We start from the raw sequence: 16479 nt of genomic DNA, 5'->3' as shown, positions 1-16479 counted from the left end.
TGTCCAAACAGGTCTTTCTTGTAAATGAGTCTTTGAGGCTCAATGTAACTTATCTGTTTAAATAAAGGTTGAATGAATGAAAAAAAAAACTCTCCTGCTGCTGTGCATGACACCAGGTGGGTTTCTTCCCACCAGAGTCTCCACTCCATCCCTACATCTGCCATTTGGCCACAAATCTATCATGAAGAAAGCGCCACACTTTTCATCAGACAGACTCCACCCAGCCATTATCGTTACCCACTTCCTCCTTTTCGGGTCGCAGGGGTCACTGGTGCCCATATCCAGCAGTCACTGTGCAAGAAGCAGGGGACACCATTGACAGGTCTCCAGTCCATCACAGTGACACATAGAGACAAACAATCATTCACTCTCTCACTCACACCATGGAACAATTCAGAGTTACCAATCAGTCTAACACGCATGTTTTTGGTCAGTGGGAGGAAACTTGATTTCCCTGAGAAAAGCCATGCATGCACGGAGAGAACATGTAAATTTCCCCCTGAAAGGCCCCAGGCCGGGATTTTAACCAAGGCAACCTGCTCGCTGAGAGGGGGCAGATCTACCAACTGCACCACCGTGCTGCCCCCAGACAAGACTTCTCCATACACAATGTCTGCACAATTTCCATCCAGGAGTTTATGACTATGTGACTTATTTAGTGTGTTTGAAGACTCGTACAGCTGAATGCTTGAGCACATTTCCATATTGACAAACAAACCCACAAACTTCTGACCATTTAGACAACACTTGGCACATAAGGTGCGGCTGTAGCTGAGTGGTTAGAGCAGTCGTCCTCCAATGCGAGAGTTGGGGGGTTTGAATCCACCAGCAGTCAAATGTCGAAGTGTTCCTGGGCAAGACACTGAACCTCTCATAGCCTCTGATGTGTGTCCCATAGGTGTATGAATGTGATAAAGCACTGACTAGGCTCATTAGAATTATTTGTTCACTTAGCTTTGTAGAGATCTAGTAGAGTGCTGTATGAATGGGTAAATGAGGACACAGATTGTAGTGTAAAGCGCTTAGAGTATCTTGAAATAAGATAGAAAGGTGCTATATAAGTACAGTCCATTTACCATTTACCATAAGCGTATGAGAAACAATTTGACCTGGGCCTTGTGTCAAGAAAGGACAAGTGAAGCTGCTCTGAGAACAAAATTATGCAATTTTCGTCACAGAGCTTTGTAAACGTGAGCCAATTTCGCTGCTTCAGATGCAGTATGCAGGGCCATTAAAGGAAACAATCTATGTGAAGAGAGCCCACACGTCATTAAACAGGGATGGAGGCCTCCGTGCATTTGACATGATGTGAACTGTAAGGTTGCTCTGCCCACACAAAAATGTAACCCAGGGTGAGCTAACCTCCGACAAACAAGATAGCTGTAATGGTGGAGGTAGTGAAGCTCAGAGCTTAACCTCTCCCACCACCACCACCCTCTACACACACACAGCTCAGGGCGTTACCTGAGGTATGAGGCATTTCTGTCTTATCAGCCTACATTAAGACAAAGAAGACAGGCAAAAGATACTAATAACATAAAATAGTTAATGCAGTAGATGTTTTCATGCCGTAGAACAACACTGCAATAATTTATAATGAAATGCAGTATGTATTAAGAGTGTAAATTTTATATTATGCCACCTAATGAACACTTTGTGCAGAATCGGTTTAGTTTTAACTGATCATAACAAAGGTTAAACTTGGGCTACCAGATATCCTGATGCATGCTCAATAATCCAGGTAGAAAAATCTAAAAAAGTTCAATCTGGTCCTCTGGACATTCAAAAAACACAACAAAGCAAAACAACAAAAAAAAAAGTAAACGTTTCGTCTTTCATCCTAAAGACTTCCTCAGTCTGAGGTGCTGTATTCAGCTCAGTCTCTTAAATAGCACCTTCTCAGAGTGGATCAACCAGTTTGCTGCTGACAACCAAAACCAGCTGCTCACATGATCAAGAAGGGCCATCAGCCTAACAATGGATCATTAGCACACTGATGGCTGTTTACTGTTCACAGGGGTCTGAGTGATACTAGCAATAACAGCATTGTAAGAGGGGGACAGTTGAACCCGGAGGCCTCCACCCCTGTTTAATGATGGACAATTTCTTTTCACAAAGATGGCCTCCTTTACTCCTCTCTCAAACCATCGTTCCTCTCTATCCAGGATGTGAACATCTTCATCCCTGAAAGAGTGACCGCTGGCCTGGAGATGAGTGTAGACCGCAGAGTCCTGGCCTGATGGTGTTGATCTTCTGGGCTGGGCCATCCTTTTGGCCAGAGGCTGTTTAGTTTCCCCGATGTAAGACTGATCACCCTCCTGACACTGGTGTCTGAACAGCATACACAATATTGCTCTGTTTGTGTTGGGGACTGGATCTTTGGGATGAACCAGTCTTTGCTGTAATATATTTTGGGGTTTAAAAGCCACTGGGACGTTGCGTTTAGAAAATAAACATCTCAGTTTCTCTGATACTCCTGTAACATATGGAATGACCACTGGTCTGGGTTCCACCTTTTCACCTGATGGCTGACTGGAGTCCTGTTTGGGTTTCTTCTCTGCTTTCAGGAAGGCCCAGTTAGGATATCCACATTGCTCTAGAGCCTGCCTTGTGTGGGATTTCTCCTTTTGCCTGGCTCCTGAGTTAGTGGGGATGTTGTCTGCTCTGTGGTACAGAGTCCTGATGACTCCTAACTTGTGCTCCAAAGGGTGATGGGAGTCAAACTGCAAATACTGGGCTGTGTGGGTGGGTTTGCGGTACACCTCAGTTTGCAAATGTCCTCTATCAGAGACTGAGACCTCACAGTCCAAGAAAGCCAACCTGCCATTTTTTACATCTTCTCGTGTGAACTTGATGTATTTATCCACAGAGTTGATGTGATCAGTGAAATGTTGGACTTCCTGAGATTTGATTTTAACCCAGGTGTCGTCAACATACCTGAACCAATGACTTGGTGGTGTCCCTGAAAAGGACGTCAAGGCTCTCTTTTCTACCTCCTCCATGTACAGGTTGGCAACAATAGGAGAAACTGGAGACCCCATAGCACACCCATGTTTCTGCCTATAATATTGCTCCCCATATGTGAAGTAGGTTGACTGCAGGCACAGTTTCAAGAGTTGACACAGTTGTTCTGTGGAAAGCGTGGTCCTGCTGCTCAGAGTGGTGTCTGATTTTAATTTTAAACTGACCACCTCTACTGCATCATCAACAGGAATGCACGTAAAGAGTGATGTGACATCAAAAGAGACCATTGTTTCATCAGTCTCCATGATGCTATTTAGGTGCTACTTATAAGACTGAGCTGAATACAGCACCTCAGACTGAGGAAGTGTTTCGGATGAACGACTAAACGTTTCTACATTTTTTTTGTTTGCTTTGTTTTGTTTTTTGAATGTCCAGAGGACCAGATTTAACTTTTTTAGATTGTGCTACCAGAAGTTGCAACATACTATATTTACTAACAAAACACACAAAACAAAGTATAACGAGCTTCAAGCATTAACATTAATTAATTAATTAATTAGCATTAATTTAACTACTAAGCATAGCATTTTTTTTTTCTTTCGGCTGCTCCCTTCTTCAGGGGTCACTACAACAAACTAAATCATATGAAGTCTTGGCAATTGTTTTTACGCTGGATGCCCTTCCTGACACAACCACTGACCACTGAGCTACCACAGCCCTCTCTGCTGCCATCTAAGGTGCCCGGGGAGCAAATGGTGGGGGTTAAGGGCCTTGCTCAAGGGCCCAGAGTGGGGTAAATGAGGATGGAAGCATGTGTGGATGCTTCACCTTTCCCACCCACATTTTGATGTTGTCGGTACCGAGAGTTGAACCAGCGATCTTCCAATCACAGGCCCACTTTCTCTAACCTCTGCACCACCACTCCCCTACCACTAAGCATAGAATGTAATGATGACAAAAAAATTCAAGTTTTATTTGCAGTTACCTTCGTACAGACAAACATGTGACAGATCCCATTGATCACTGTTGTATTCAGCTGCTCATGCAGTCGGCCGCAGGCCTTTATCATCTTTTACATTTACAGACTCTGTTTAGTTTTTGGAAATTGAATAAACTGTATGAAATCCTCTAAATCAGGGGTGTCAAACCAACTTACAAAGGGGGGCCAAAATTAAAACCTTCTTCAAACTAAGGGCTGGTTTCAGAGTCTACATTAACTCAAGTTAGATACCCAACATCTTATCATGATCACAGGTTCCTCAACAAGAGTATGATTGGTCTCATTAGACGTTCTCTGTTGCACTTTTCACATCATGATCAAAGATTACTGAAAAAATTAAAGTGATAAAAGTACTGAACATTTAAAATAACATCTTGGGGGCCAGATGTCAACGAGGGCCACATTTGGCCCTAAGGCCTTGCGCTTGACACATGCTCTAAACGTTCAGGGTAATGCGTGTCTGACTTGCATGTTCCTCTTCGACAACGTTTAACCATTTTTTCTGATGATTTTTCATGAAATCCCTATGACCTTAAAGTGTTTGTAATGCAAAACCCTGACAATGTTATAGGAGGAAACTGGGGTGAAGCTCCAGCAGGTAAGGAGCATTTCACTTCAGGACAAATTGCAATTGCAGATTGGTCAGTTGCTGACAAGCCTACTGGATTGATTGACAGGTTGCATCGTGTTCTCTTAGGTCTAGAATTGCGCCGCTCAAGGTGGCTGCATGTTGGAGCAGCTCTGTTAATTTCATTCTGAGATTTGGCTTTTGGAAACTTTAATTCCTCTTTTTCTGGATGTAAATCAGATTTTTTTTGGACGATTGTTTCCTCTGGTGTCAGATCCTGTGCAGCTGGAAGGATTTTTACTGAAACATTTTTTAGTTTTGGACATTTGTTATGATGCGTAACCATGGCAACAAGGCAATTTTCTACAACAAACAGCAGCTGATTTAACATATCAAAAGCTCAAATAATATCTCAACTACAGCCCCAAATCTCAAATGAGTTGAAAAGGATGTTCTGTGGATGCATTCTCATCTACCTGCCAGCTGTGCTTGAGTGCCTGACCACTGAGATCCTGGAACTAGCAGGAAACACGGCTCATGACAGTGGAAGGACAGGATCGTCCCTCGGCACCTACAGTTGGCTGTCCACAGCGATGAGGAGCTCGGCAGACTGCTGGGAGGAGTGGCCATCGCTCTGGGAGGAGTTCTGCCCAGCATTCGGGCGATCCTACAGCTCGGGGAACCGAGAGGCCAGTTGAGTCTGGGTGGACGGATCGGACGGCATCTGCAGCCAGTTTCTTAGAATCCACTGTGGGATGGATCTTTACAAGAGATCCTTCCTGTCTACAGCCATCAGTATCTACAACATCTCTTAATGAAATGAGGATAACAAGTTACAACAACAAATAATTTCCCTTTGGGATTAATAAAGTATTTTTGAATTGAATTGAATTGTTAACTGTCCCCCTCTTAATGCTGTTATTGCTATTATCACTCAGCCCTCTGTAAATAGCAAGCGGCCATCAGGGCACTAACGATCAGTTGATAGTCCTCCTTTTGCATGTGAACAACCAACTAGTTTTGGGTGTCACCAGCAAACTGGTTGATTTATTATGTAAAGGTGCTGTTTATAAGACTGAGCTTGTTGCAGCTCCTAGATTGAATAAGTTTTATGGATAAAAAGACAAAATGTTTTAACAAAGAAGAATCTGTCCTGAGGATCTGACTCAACCTTGTTATATTCAGTTTTATTACTGCAACATATCTGTGAGAAACTTCTCTTTTAGCCATGCAAGTCAACAAATTATTCCACATATTATGCTGGTAAACACTCCTTTATTAAATATTTAGTTTTGCATGTGTCATTAAATGAACTAGCTGGCACTGATGTGCAAAATTTAAGCTTCGAGGCAGCTAATGTCTTAGAATTACAAGACTAAATTTTAGTCACATAAAATAATAATTTATTTTCCACTTACATGTACATTGTTGAAATCTATGGTGAGAGCTGTAAAAGGCTGTGTGAGAGGTCTGTATCCTCCGGGCAGCCTGCTGAGTCTCTCTGTGGTGTATGGCTCCATGGAGTCATCGGGCTCAGAGCAGCAGCTCACTGGACTGCGGAGTTCCCCGGCTACAGCCATTGAAAGACCGCCCACTTGTGTCACACAGAGTCTGCATTTAAAAAAAAAACTCCTGAGAGGTCCAGATAACTCAGACTGTTGCCTCAAGGACAACAACAACTTAAATCCTCTGTGTTGGTACAAACACTAGAATAATTTACAGAAAAGAAAAGAAGCAATATATAAGATCACTAATGAGAGACGTCTTTTTAAGAGGAAAACATGGAGTCTACCTGTGATGCCGTCGGATCTCCAGAGACTCAATAGCCATACAAAACACAGTGGCTCCAGCTGGGATGACCCGTCCTGTACTAGACACTTCTTGAAATTCACTCTCATCACTCTATAAAATTTAAAAAAGGATGCTTTAAATAACCATAGTGCAGCTTTCAACTATAAGCTGCTCAACTAAACACAAACACAAAAACAAGGTAGGCTGCATAAAAAAAATGCAAATAAGACATCAAGTCTGACATGACTAAGGATCAAATTGACTAACTCCTCAGTAATAAGTCCAAACCAGCTCAAAATGAGCAAACGTGTAAATACAGATGTACAGATACAGATACCAGATGTGGACAGTGATAAGAATTGCTGCTTTATATTTGTTTCTGCTGACATTTACCTTATGTTTCAAAACAAAGTAACTGGACTTTGTGCCTTGTCGGTGAAGACAATGAAGCGAACAAAAAAAAAAAATGCAGTTGCTTTGATTTAAAACACTTGTGATTAGAAATGTCCTGAAGGAATGAGAATCTACACAAACATGCCCTTTATGTTATCTTTTCTAAAAAATGATCCAGAAAATCTGGTTCATGTATTTGTCACGTCTAGACTGGACTATTTCTATGGTTTGTTATCTGGGTATCCAAATACTTTTTTTTTTTAAGTCTTCAGTTGATCCAAAATGCTGCTGCCAGAGTCTTAACTGGAGTTAGTGGGAGAGATCAAATCTCTCCAGTTTTAGCTTCTCCCCATTGGCTCCCTGTCAAATCCAGAATAGAATTCAAATTCTTACTTCTAACCTACAAAGCCCTCAACAACCTAGCTCCATCTTATATTACAGATCTTAGTGTTCCATATTTTCCTAACAGAGCACTTCGCTCAGACTGCAGGCTTACTCGCGGTTCCTAGAGTTCCCAAAAGCAAAATGGGAGGAAGATCTTTCAGTTATCAGGCTCCTCTCTTGTGGAACCAACTTCCAGTTTCTGTCCGCGAGGCTGACACATTGTCCACTTTTAAGACTGGACTTTCCTTTTTTGATAAATCCTATAGTCAGGGTTGGCTTGTTATACTGCCTTAAGCCTACTAGATGACAAATTGATCTCATTTCCTTAAATGAATTGTTAAAATTTAATAGTTTTCATTTGATACTATTTCTATCTTAACATGTGATTCTTGACCTGCCATTGTGTATCTGTTCCTCTCAAACCCAGCCGGTTGAAGCAGATGGCCACTTGTCCTGAGCCTGGTTCTGCTAAAGGTTTCCTCATTCTCTTCCTCATGAGGGAGTTTTTCCTTTCCACTGTCACCTTCATGCTTGCTCAAGTTCTGTGATGGAGTTAAATTCAAAACAGTCTGCTCCTCAGATAAATAGTGTTAAATTATTATTTTATATATGAATGTTTCTGTTCAGTGCCCTGAGGTGACTTATGTTTGACTTGGTGCTGTATAAATAAACAGAATTGAATATATGTTGCTTTTGTACAATCTAACTGATCAGTGCATTTGTACATGTTGAACAGCAGGTTCTTGATCCAGTTCTGTGGCCTTCCTCTAGTTTTTGGGTTAAACAAAAAGTGTCATCCATTTTCAACTTCATGTTTTTTCCTGTGTGGGACTTACCTTTGGAGGCAGCAGGAGGTGGTGCCAGGCATGAATAAGACTCTCTATGATGCCCTCTCCAAACAATCCTGCATCTACTGTCTCTGTCACCACTAATGACACTCTATGCAGGGAAAAGGTTGTTTTCAGGAAATTCAAAACAGAGCATTCTGCATCACTCAAACAACACAAACAGATCTCTGCGAACTTCAAAAGCACACGCATAAGAAAATGCACCTGTGTGGGATGTCCGTCGGCACATCCATCTCAAGAGATTTCTTATGGAGAATGTTGATGCTACCGTCCATCCCATTGGCGGTCACCACCTCACAGGCCAGCTCATACATGGTCTTTGACAGCTCACAGGCGTACACCTCAGAAGCCCCAGCCTTCTTAGCGCACATACTTGATGAACAGAAACAGGATGTTAGAAGTAGTTTGTGCTCATGTTTAAAATCTTGCATGAGGTAGGAAACAACTGTCCACAATTTGTCAACTATTGTACGTTTTGCTGTATAAGTCAAATCTTTTTGCATAAATTAGCATGTCCTGCGACTTATACGGCGAAGCGACATATTTATGTTTTTTCCCCATATTTATAAGATCATTTTTGACTGAAATCTGATGATTTAATCCATTCTGACATGGAAAATATTGAACATTACCATTTTCAGCCGCTAGAGGGCCCTCAAGTAATATGGCAAGTCAAGTGTCTCATTAATAGGTAAAAGTGGCTATTAATGAAACACTTTGCTTGCCATACGGGATACCTTCGTCTTGCTCTGGAACTCCTGAAGCAAACTTCAAATCAGCTGCATTTCACCATGACGCCCAGGCAACATGCAGCTGATTTGATCATTAAAGTGCATTTATCAAGGAAAAGTTAAACTGAGACACACCTTTGGTATAATGTCAAGCAAACAAATAATTGTTTTTAAGTGTTAATCTTGTTAAATTCTTGTTAAAGTCCTCCCATGCACGCTCCCACGGCCGCCATTTGGCAGCCAATCGATTTTTAGCACAACACCGGCCCACGTTTCCAGGTGATCAGCGGTGACGCATAATGGATGCGACATATTTATGGGTTTTTTTCCACTTCATTAAACATATTTGGACTGATGCGACTTATACAGCAGTGCAACGTTTGCAGGGGAAAATACTTATTTAGATTGTAATGTCAATAAAAAATGAAAATTACCAGAAAAAAAATACACAAAATCCATTAAACCTGCAAAAGCAGACTTCTACATCTGTTTTAACTGAGATGAAATTGTAATAACTTGCAAAAGCTAATACATAGTTTAATAAAATAAAATATGTATTTATATGAAAAATATCTCACCTGAGTATTCCAGTGCCAGTACCGATATCAAGTACAGTGTTACAGCCATTTTGAACAGCCTTATGAATGGCTTGCTGGTACTTTAGGTTCCTGCCGTGGTCATTGAGCATAAGGAAGTGCCAGCGCTCCACCAGCCAGTTAGCCACACGGTAAAAGTTCTCCCTGGCTTCTGGGTAGTCTGGTCTCAACTTTAAGGCTTTGTGAAAATGAGCTGCAGCTTCATCTCTAAATCCCATTCTGGATGATAAGAAGTGAAAACATAGTTTTAAATTACATAAACTGCTGTATAAATGTATAAATATGCCTTAAGAGTATTAAAGAATAGTACCGGAACAGGTGTTCGCCCAAACTGTTGAGGATAACCTCGTCGTTGGGGAAAATTTCCAGTGCCTGTTCATAGCAGTCAAAAAGTTCCTGAATGCGTCCCACCAAGTTCAACTCTTCTGCCCATTTACGGAGAGTGAACCTAAACGAATCCTGAAATGAAAATGTCAACGAAAGTTTTTGCTGCACTAAAAAATGACAACATGCATGGAAAAAAATAATAGATTTATAATAAAAATAGGTTAAAAATGTTTCTGTTAACTACTTATTTAGGTTGTAATGTCAATAAGAAATGAAAATGACCAGAAACCCGCCCCCCCCCCCCCGAAAATCCATTAAACCTTCAACAGCAGACTTTTATTACATCAGACGTCTTTAAAAAAAAAAAACTGACCAATTTGTGGAGAAAGGGTTGTGTACTACTGGTGAAACTATACTGTAACTTTCAGGCTGCATTAAGTCAAACAACTCTCTGAAGGTAAAGGATTTATAAAAAGAACACAGTCCTAATAAATCAGCATGTGGGTCAATCAATGGTGTTCTGTTTTTCTGCTGCCAGAATCTTTAAGGGAAAAAAGCACAGAAGATGCAAATATAATAGGTTACTGACAAGGATGATCAAAACACATCACAGTGTTCACAGTAAAACTGCTTTAAAAGCTACAAACAGATGATTTTTGTAGCTGGATTATTGAGCATGCATCAGGATATTTCTGTGGCTCTAACGCCAAAAAAAACTTGCAAAATGATTAACAAATTGAAATCTTTAGGCAGAGAAAAAGAAAACAAACAAAACAAAAATAGCAGGGACAAAATCATTTATAGGTTATGACACTCATTAAAGTGTGTTTTACAGTCTGACAAGAAAGGGTTTAACCATTAAGAAAGAAAAGTATGATTTAGTTTCTTTAGACCCTCTTAGAACATGGGTAGTTTTCTTACTTAGGTCTTAGCAGATCATTGTATTAAAAAAACAATGAATTCAGTGTTTTAAGAGAAATTATGCTATTACCCTCGCAAAGTCCTTGAACACAGGTGCGAGGCTGAGGACCAGGAGGTAGTGCACAAATGCCGTTCCATAATCCTGGTTGTACAGACACTGTTGCGCACTCTCCAGAGAACTGGAGACCAGTTGGTTCCTGGCAGGGTCCTCCAGTCTGCGTCGCCTTCGGTTCCTCCTGCCATGCTTGGGCCTCGCACTAGTATTAGGCATCCTTAAAAAAAAAGGGAGAAAATACTTTTAGGTTATTATTATTATTGAATAGTGAAATGCAGGACGTTATCCAGGAGAAGATGTTAGCAAAGTGGAAGTTGGACAGTGAAAGGACCGAAGACAGTAGTCAGGATTATACAGTGCATCCGGAAAGTATTTCCACACATTATGTTACGGCCTTACTCCAAATTGTATTAAATTAATCCCTTTCCTCATAATTCTACACACATTACCCCATTATAGCAATGTGAAAAATATTTTTTGAGATTTTTTCAAATTTATTAAAAATAGAAAACTAAGAAATCACATGTATCTAAGTATCCACAGCCTTTGCTTAATCCTTTATTGATCCACCTTTGGCAGCAGTTGCAGCCTCCAGTATTTTTGAATATGATGTTTCAACATTAACACACCCATCTTTAGGCAGTTTGCCCCATTCTTCTTTGCAGAACTTCTCAAACTCCATCAGGTTGGACGGGAGACATCTGTGCAGCCATTTTCAGATATCTCCAGAGATGGTCAACCAGATTCAAGTCTGGACTATGGTTTGGCCCCTCCAGGACCTTCACAGAGTGGTCCTGAAGCTCCTCCTTTGAGATCTTGGCCATGTGCTTTGGGTCGTTGTCCTGCTGAAAAATTAAACCTCGCCTCAGTCTGAGGTCCAGAGCACTCAGGAGCAGGTTTTCATTCAGGATGTCTCTACATTGCTACATTCATCTTTCCCTCTATCCTGACTAGTCTGCTGAAAAACATCCCCATAGCATGATGCTGCCACCACCACGCTTCACTGTAGGGATGGTATTGGCCTGGTTTCCTCCGAACATGACGCGTGACATCGAAGAGTTCAATCTTTGTCTCATCAGACCAGAAAATTTTGTTTCTCCTGGTCTGAGAGTCCTTCATGTGCCTTTAGGTAAACTCCAGGAAGGCTGCCATGTTTCTTTTAATAAGGATTGACTTTTGTCTGGCCACTCTACCATACAAGCATGATTGGTGGATTGCTGCAGAGATGGTTGTCCTTCTGTTCTTTGTCACTCCACTGACTAAGGCTCCCCCAGTTGTTCAGGTTAGATGGTTGACCAGCTCTAGGAAGAGTCCTGGTTGTTCCAAACTTCTTCCATTTACAAATGATGGAGGCCACTGAGCTCATTAAGACCTTCAAAGCAGCAGACATTTTCTGTATCCTTCCCCAGATTTGTGCCTCAACACAATCCTGTCTCGGAGCTCTACAATTTCTTTGACTTCATGCTTGGGTGTTTGTGCTCTGACATGCACTGTCAGCTTTGGGACCTTTATATAGACAGGTGTGTGTCTTTTCAAATCAAGTCCAGTCAACTGAATTTACCACAGGTGGACTCCATTTAAGTTGTAGAAACATCTCAAGGATGGTCAGTGGAAACTGCATCTGAGCTCAACTTTGAGCTTCATAGCAAAGGCTGTGAATACTTCGGTAAATGTGATTTTCTATTTTAAATAAATTTGCAAAAATCTCCCAAAAAAATCACATAGTCATAATGGGGTAATGTATATAGAATTTTGAGGAAAGAGATTAATTTAATACAATTTGGAATAAGGCGGTAACATAACAAAATGTGGAAAAGGTGAAGCGCTGTGAATACTTTCTGGATGCACTGTGAAAATAGTGAGGCAAGACTGAGATGGTTTGGACATGTGCAGATAAGGGACAGTTGGTATATTGTTACAAGGATAAATAAAAATGCAGCTGCCAGAAAAAAGACAAAGGAGATTTATGGATGCAGTTAAAAAAGACATGAAGGTAGATGGAGTGAGAACAGAGGATGCAGAACACAGAATGAGATGAAGTGGCGAGCAACGAAACAGTTAAAGCCAAAAGAAGAATAAGGTTATTATTATTATTTTAACTATTTATATTTTTACATATTCATGTTTATGCATCAATTATGTATTTAACCGTGTAATACATTAGGTTTTAGTTTTATGCAGGTATGCTATGTTTCGATGCAAAGAAAATCTGCCGGGTTTTTTTTTTTTTACTATTTTTCAGCACTTCAATAAAAACATTTACTGTTGATGATAATTTTGTAATAACATGTTAAGATTGTACTTTTAAAGGCATAATAGGTCGAACGGAACCAAGTAAACATATTTTAAAGCTATGTAGGCGAACAAGGTCTGCAGCAGCATCACGTGTCTGAAAAATGAAGCGACTCAAGTGTTTTCACTTCGGCTTTACTTTAGTCGAGTTATAATTATTTCCTAATACTACACTTGAGAAACTATAATGAAATGGTCGTTAATATGCATCGTAGACAGTTTAGACACACTTACTGTCAGCTGTGTAAGATAAGGCAGGGTTGTTGTCTGGAAAAACAAATCAAACCGCGTGGAGTTGTCCTCAACAAGCTAATGTAAACATCAAGTCGTAAACATCTGTTAGCCTCAACCATCATCCTCCTATCTACAAACTGAACCGAACCCACACGATAACCTTCAGGAGAGTCATTGCAATATTTCTTTTTACTCCAATTCCGTTTATAGACACATTTTCACCATTTGCTGAATAAGACAACAAACCACGTTAAAAAACGGCTGCACTTTATAGTCCGCGCGTAAAGCTGCACGGAAGAAAATATTTCCTAAATCGAAGGTTCCGCTCACATGTAGTCAAGTTTAATGGGCTTAAAATTCCTAGCAGTAAAAACTAGTTACAAAATGCGCTTTATAAGCGCAGATTAAGTGTTGATGTTTATTTAACAGCTGTTTAATGGCCAATGTTCAGACTTAATGTAATTTATACAAAATCAAAGAGTACAAAAGATCAAGATCTGCACTAGTGGGATGCATCACAAACAACGATGAGTCCAAGGATGAGTCCAACTATATAGGCAGGAGGTGGAACACCTGGAGAGCTGGTGCAGGAAGAACAACCTTCACATCAATATGAAGAAGACAAAGGACATGGTCGTGGACTTCAGACGGAACAAACACACCTACCAAACAGCACCACCATCACCGAACATAGGAGGATCTGCGATGGAAGTGGTGTCCAGAAAAAAGTACTTGTGTGTGCACCTGAACGACAACCTCACTGGGGCAACAACTACCAGCATGATCAAGAAAGCTCATCAGAGACTCTACTTCCTCAGGAAGCTGAGGCGAGCGGGTCTGGGAAGCTCAGTCCTCACCTCCTTCTACAGGTACCATACCATACCACTTTATTTATAAAGCACTTAAAACAGCTACAAGGCCAACCAAAGTGCTGTACAGACAAAACAACAGGTAACACACCAAGCAAAATACAAAATGAGGTCAATCAGAATATAGACATAAAAACGATGCAGATAATGACGACAAACCAGTGTGGAGCATACAGGATCAAAACACAGATCATCTGGTGTTGAAAGCTACTGTGGTGTGCAGTGGAGAGCATCCTGTGCTCCAGCATCAACGTGTAGCATGGAGGCTGCACAGCTGCAGAAAGAAAAGCTCTGCAGAGAGTGGTGAAGGCTGCACAGAAGTCTGTTGGACTCAGTCTCCCCACCGTCACAGGCATTTACACCTCCAGGTACAGGAAGAGGGCCAACTGAATCATGAAGGACCCCACTCACCCACCACACACACTTTTTGCCCCGCTTCCTTTGGGCAGGAGGTTGAGGAGCATTAACCACTAGACTAAGGAACAGCTGCAACCCTGAGGCTGTTAGACTCATGAATCTCTAATCAGGATTTTTGCTGTGAATAAAAAAAGAAAATCACTGTAATGCCACTTGATTGTTGCTATGTGCTGCTGACTATCCATGCTGCTGATCTCATGCTGATGACTTTTTTCATGCTGCTGTAGTCATTCGTACTCATCTATTCACACAGACTCATGTTTGTGCTGCTGTGTTTGGCATATTGTTTTTGTACTATTAGTATTTAGTGTATTCATTAAGTTAGTGCTCGCATTAATTGTGTGAATAACAGCTGAACCGAACCTATGAGAAATGTGCCACTGTTGTTCGATGTATTGTTTTGCGCTACTAGTGACTAGCGAATGTCTTAGATCTTTACCGTTGGGCTTTAGTTTAACATGTATTTTAGTTTATATATTAGACTCGTATTTACTGTTTCTTTTTACCCAGTATATTTGCTTTTGTTGGATGTACCTGGGACCCTGTATACACAATTTCGTTCCACCTCATCTATCACATGTGATGTGAATGACAATAAAGACCACTACATCTTTGAATGTTCCCTAAATATATATCCATCCATTATCTTTACCCGCTTACTCCACTTTGGGTCACGGGGGTTGCTGGTGCCCATGTCCAGCAATCACTGTGCGAGGGGCGGGCTACACCCTGGACAGGTCGCAAGTCCATCACAGGGCCACATAGAGACAAACGAGACAAACAACCATTCACACTCTCACTCACACCTAGGGACAATTTAGAGTTACCAATCAGCCTAACATGCATGTTTTTGGTCTGTGGGAGGAAACCGGAGCACCCGGAGAAAATGATATATATATATATATATATATATCCGGATATATATATATATATATATATATATATATATATATATATATATATATAATGTGTGCACGACATGTGTGTAACTTAGTTACAAACCTTTGAAAAGAATGGCCTTGCACAGGTTTTTCCGTATTGCCACTCTGGAGCAATGAAGCAGCTTCACTTTTGCCACATCCAATATGGCGGCGACGCCTGCCTCCTTGTGCGGCGTGTTCACGTGACCAAGTACCCGGCTGTCCACTTAAGTCGGGTGAAAATAGGAGTGAATCATCTTGCTAAGTATATACTCTCTGACGCAAGTTTTGCTTCACGCACGCAGATGTCAGCAGAGTTTCTCAATCTGTCATTTCACCAGGGTGGACTACGTTTGATGGACAGCGAGAAACCTGGACGCGGCAGCTGCGACTTTTTAATTGCTCCCGTTATTCGACTTCTGATCAAACCTTTCGCTCGTGCTGTCGTCACCTTGTAACAGTAACCGTTTGCCTTTCCTCGCAGTTTATATGACAGCAGTGGAACAACACCCACCATGACTGCCCCGTGTCAGAAGTTACCATGCTAACCACCGTTAGCCGCTGCCCCGCTGCTACTTGACGTAGCTATGTTTTTATTTTATTTTTTCAACCTGACCTGAAACCTCCGGCGTAAAGAGCACCGGTCTGATAGTAACGGGGCTTTTCTGTTTTTGCTACAAGCAGTAACAAGGAGCATTTGGACAGTTTCCCGCTGTTGGAACACGAAGCTATCACAGAAATGGGACTACACCCGCTGGAGTTCAGTGAGTGCTATCTGGACAGCCCCAGCGTCAGGGAGAAGATAAAAGCACACGAAGCAGAGCTGGACAAAACCAACAGGTTCATCAAAGAACTGTACAAAGATGGAAAGAACCTCATCAACGCCACAAAACGTAAGTTTGTGAGCACAGAGTGCAAGAAAGGTCCATTAAGTTACATATAAAGCTGCCTGTGTTGTGACTGTGCACACCTTCTTACTGTAAAGAACGCCAGAAATCAAACATGTTGGCTTTAGTCTCAATTCTTTTTGGAGACTGTGTGAGTCTTCTGAGCAGAAAGGCGTTGTCTTTTGAATTAGTCAGTGTTTGTATTAAGAGAGCAGTAGTAGTTGCCACAACAGCACACATGTTGTCAAAGCCTTACACAAGTGGGTTAAGATGATTACATTG

At 41.3% G+C, this 16479-nt stretch overlaps 2 protein-coding genes across 3 annotated transcripts in view; one reads left to right on the top strand and one right to left on the bottom strand.

Moving 5' to 3' along the window:
* The window catches only part of prmt9 (protein arginine methyltransferase 9), a 32621-nt gene extending 21919 nt beyond the window's left edge, over positions 1-10702 (bottom strand). For both annotated transcript variants that reach the window (XM_037690525.1, XM_037690526.1), the window contains exons 1-7: positions 10594-10702; positions 9586-9734; positions 9258-9494; positions 8153-8320; positions 7937-8039; positions 6325-6434; positions 5951-6143 (exon numbers count right to left, since the gene is read on the bottom strand). In XM_037690525.1, coding sequence (XP_037546453.1) covers positions 5951-6143; positions 6325-6434; positions 7937-8039; positions 8153-8320; positions 9258-9493 — 810 coding nt within the window. In that variant the 5' untranslated portion in view covers position 9494; positions 9586-9734; positions 10594-10702. The remainder of the gene's footprint in view (positions 1-5950; positions 6144-6324; positions 6435-7936; positions 8040-8152; positions 8321-9257; positions 9495-9585; positions 9735-10593) is intronic.
* A 4945-nt stretch (positions 10703-15647) lies between these two features.
* Positions 15648-16479, top strand: part of arhgap10 (Rho GTPase activating protein 10) — a 102769-nt gene continuing 101937 nt past the window's right edge. The window contains exon 1 of the mRNA XM_037689846.1: positions 15648-16203. Coding sequence (XP_037545774.1) covers positions 16050-16203 — 154 coding nt within the window. The 5' untranslated portion in view covers positions 15648-16049. The remainder of the gene's footprint in view (positions 16204-16479) is intronic.

The sequence above is a fragment of the Nematolebias whitei genome, chromosome 16, assembly GCF_014905685.2.
Source record: "Nematolebias whitei isolate Nwh7 chromosome 16, NemWhi1, whole genome shotgun sequence".
NCBI classification, from domain to species: Eukaryota; Metazoa; Chordata; class Actinopteri; order Cyprinodontiformes; family Rivulidae; genus Nematolebias; species Nematolebias whitei.
The sequence above is the reverse complement of the archived record's forward strand: the minus strand, read 5'-3'. Positions and strand labels throughout refer to the sequence as shown.